A 2,500-nucleotide genomic window follows, 5' to 3' on the forward strand; every position below is an offset into this window, starting at 1 on the left:
AATGTGCTTGTTGATTGTTATCATTTTTACACCAGATATTTAATAGGACAAACCCAGTTTGACATAAAAAAGAAAATTTAATTGTTTGACATTATAGATATCTTATTTTGGCAGTGAAAAAAAGCTTATGAAAGTTTGCATGTTACTGCAGTGGTTCAGTCATTGTTTTTCCCCCCAAATCTTAGGATTTTACACCTGGAACTTGAAATCTTGGCAATTTTAGGTGGTAGTGGTATTATCTTTGTTTTAATTCATATATGGTTTTGGTCAATTCAGTTTTATATATATATATGTTTTTTAATTAATTAATTAATTTATATATATATATATATATATATATATATATATATATATATATATATATATATATATATATAACAAAAATGTTTAGTAATACAAGTTTCCCTGCAGGACTGTAAGTGTTAAACTAGAGATAAAGGAAAAACTAAAGACACTAAGTGATGCCTCGGATACCTCATGCAAATCCTATCCTTCAATTTTACTTTTCATTATATGTATTCAATTACTTCCTATTTTCTCTTTAATTTGACAATGTTAACTTGATATAAGAGTCAAATTCTGGTCACAGCTTAGTATAAGTGTTTCTTTTATTATGCACATTTTATATATTTGTTTGTTTATTTTTATCTATTTTTTCCAGTTTAAATATCTCATCGAATCAATCCAGAGAAGAGGATCAGGGATGAGCTCAAAGTTCCTAAACATACTCTGTACAGAAAGACTCGGTAAGCAGAAGATTCTTTCCTAGGGAACAATAAGAATTATAAAACTTAAGCAATTGCCAGAAATGGAAAATTATAATTTCATCCCGTGAACTAGTTTTTGAAAAGCATTTTTCCTTTTCAACAGATGGCAAAGTGTCAGCACGTTGCCAGACTCCAGTTGCAAACAGTGGTCCGTGGGGCTCTCCAAACGTTTATTCCAGCTCCCCAAAGGCAGCACCAACATCACCGTTACGAGACTTAGTGCAGGTAGGCCAAAAAGGGAGACTTGTAGTAATATGCTTATTCTTAGTTATTCTCCATTCAAAATGTTTAGAGAGTCTCTGAAGTAAGGAATTTTAATGAGTAACCAATGCCTATTCACTTAAGTTTGTTATTATATACCCAGAATATTTTAGGAGATATCTAATATTTGAGTTTAATTCATAAATAACCATAGTTATTTTTCATCTATTTATTAATTAATTAATTTATTTATTTGTCACCCCCAGAGTCCACCATTTCGAATGCAAAAACTTTTAAATGCTAAAACAAAAGAAGTTAAGCAGTTGCAACAACAAATACATGGTTTGGAAAATGAAAAACAAGAGGCAGAGGTGAACACAGTCTTGTTGCACAAAAAGTTATCCAAGATGTGTAAGTACTTCCATTTTTTTTTTTTTTTATGATTTAAAATAGTAAATTATGAAAAAAAAGTATATGATCAGATCTTGGGGTTATATTTTTTGGAGAATATTTGCATTTATATATTTATTGATTTAGGCAAGTGCACACATTAGTTTCCATTCCATCATTCTAATATTATAACAGCTAGTGACCTCGAAAAGTGTCAGTCTGAAGTGAGAGAACAGAAACAGTACCGAGATGAACTGGAAACAAAGCTGATGGCAGGCGAAGACCTTGTGCAGCAACAGGTAGGTTAATTAGTTTAAAGTCTCAGCCCACAGGGATTGCCATGCTGAGAGATGTGAATTTAAACACTTCATGAGCAAATTATAATTTTTATCCTTCCAAAATATATACAGAATTGTTAGTGAAAGCAGAGGCAGCAGTACTTCTTATTGTAATTAGGATTTGGAAATTATTTAATGCACCTTAAATTGTAATTTTTTTTATAAGAAATTATACATATATTTTAACATCTTAAAATTTCAGATGCATAGGTTAGCAAAAGAGTCTGAGCTTCTAAGAACAGAAAATGCATCATTGCAAGATACAGTTAATAAATTACTGGAGTCAAATGATGAGTTATCCACCAAGGTGAGTGCAGACTACTAGGCTTACTTTGCTGTATAATGAACTTGGCAAGTTGATTAAGTCAAATATGAGAGAATATCTGTATTAGCTCCTTGGTGTTCTTGCTCTTGCAGAAAGAATCCTTACACAGAAGATATACGCTTGTCACAGCAGAAAGAGATCGATTGGAGGAGGAGATTTCAACGCTTTCAAGAGCAGGACTGGAAAATCAAAGCATAATAGAATCCCAGTCAACTCTACTAGTAGATCTTAAAGTTCGTAATATTATGCCTAGCATTTTTCCATGTACTTTTTTTGTTTAATTGAACATATTCCCTATGAAAGGTGCAAATGATCATATATAATACCCAAATTTTTTGTTCCATTAGAGTCAACTTGAAGAACTACAACAATGTCTTTTGGAGAATAACAGACCAGCCAATCGTACCATTGAAGAGTCTTTTGAAGGGGGATCTCCAATGAATTTCTATGATGCCCCTTCCCCAGCAAATGGAAGTAAG

General features: G+C 31.8%; 1 protein-coding gene across 3 annotated transcripts in view; it reads left to right on the plus strand.

The window, feature by feature from the left end:
• LOC125033399 (nuclear mitotic apparatus protein 1-like) overlaps window positions 1–2,500 on the plus strand; it is a 27,032-nt gene that overhangs the window by 4,857 nt on the left and 19,675 nt on the right. For all 3 annotated transcript variants that reach the window (XM_047624871.1, XM_047624872.1, XM_047624873.1), the window contains exons 5-11: window positions 662–746; window positions 871–992; window positions 1,235–1,379; window positions 1,554–1,657; window positions 1,899–2,003; window positions 2,114–2,254; window positions 2,369–2,495. In XM_047624871.1, coding sequence (XP_047480827.1) covers window positions 662–746; window positions 871–992; window positions 1,235–1,379; window positions 1,554–1,657; window positions 1,899–2,003; window positions 2,114–2,254; window positions 2,369–2,495 — 829 coding nt within the window. The remainder of the gene's footprint in view (window positions 1–661; window positions 747–870; window positions 993–1,234; window positions 1,380–1,553; window positions 1,658–1,898; window positions 2,004–2,113; window positions 2,255–2,368; window positions 2,496–2,500) is intronic.

Source organism: Penaeus chinensis, chromosome 16, assembly GCF_019202785.1.
Source record: "Penaeus chinensis breed Huanghai No. 1 chromosome 16, ASM1920278v2, whole genome shotgun sequence".
Classification (NCBI taxonomy): domain Eukaryota; kingdom Metazoa; phylum Arthropoda; class Malacostraca; order Decapoda; family Penaeidae; genus Penaeus; species Penaeus chinensis.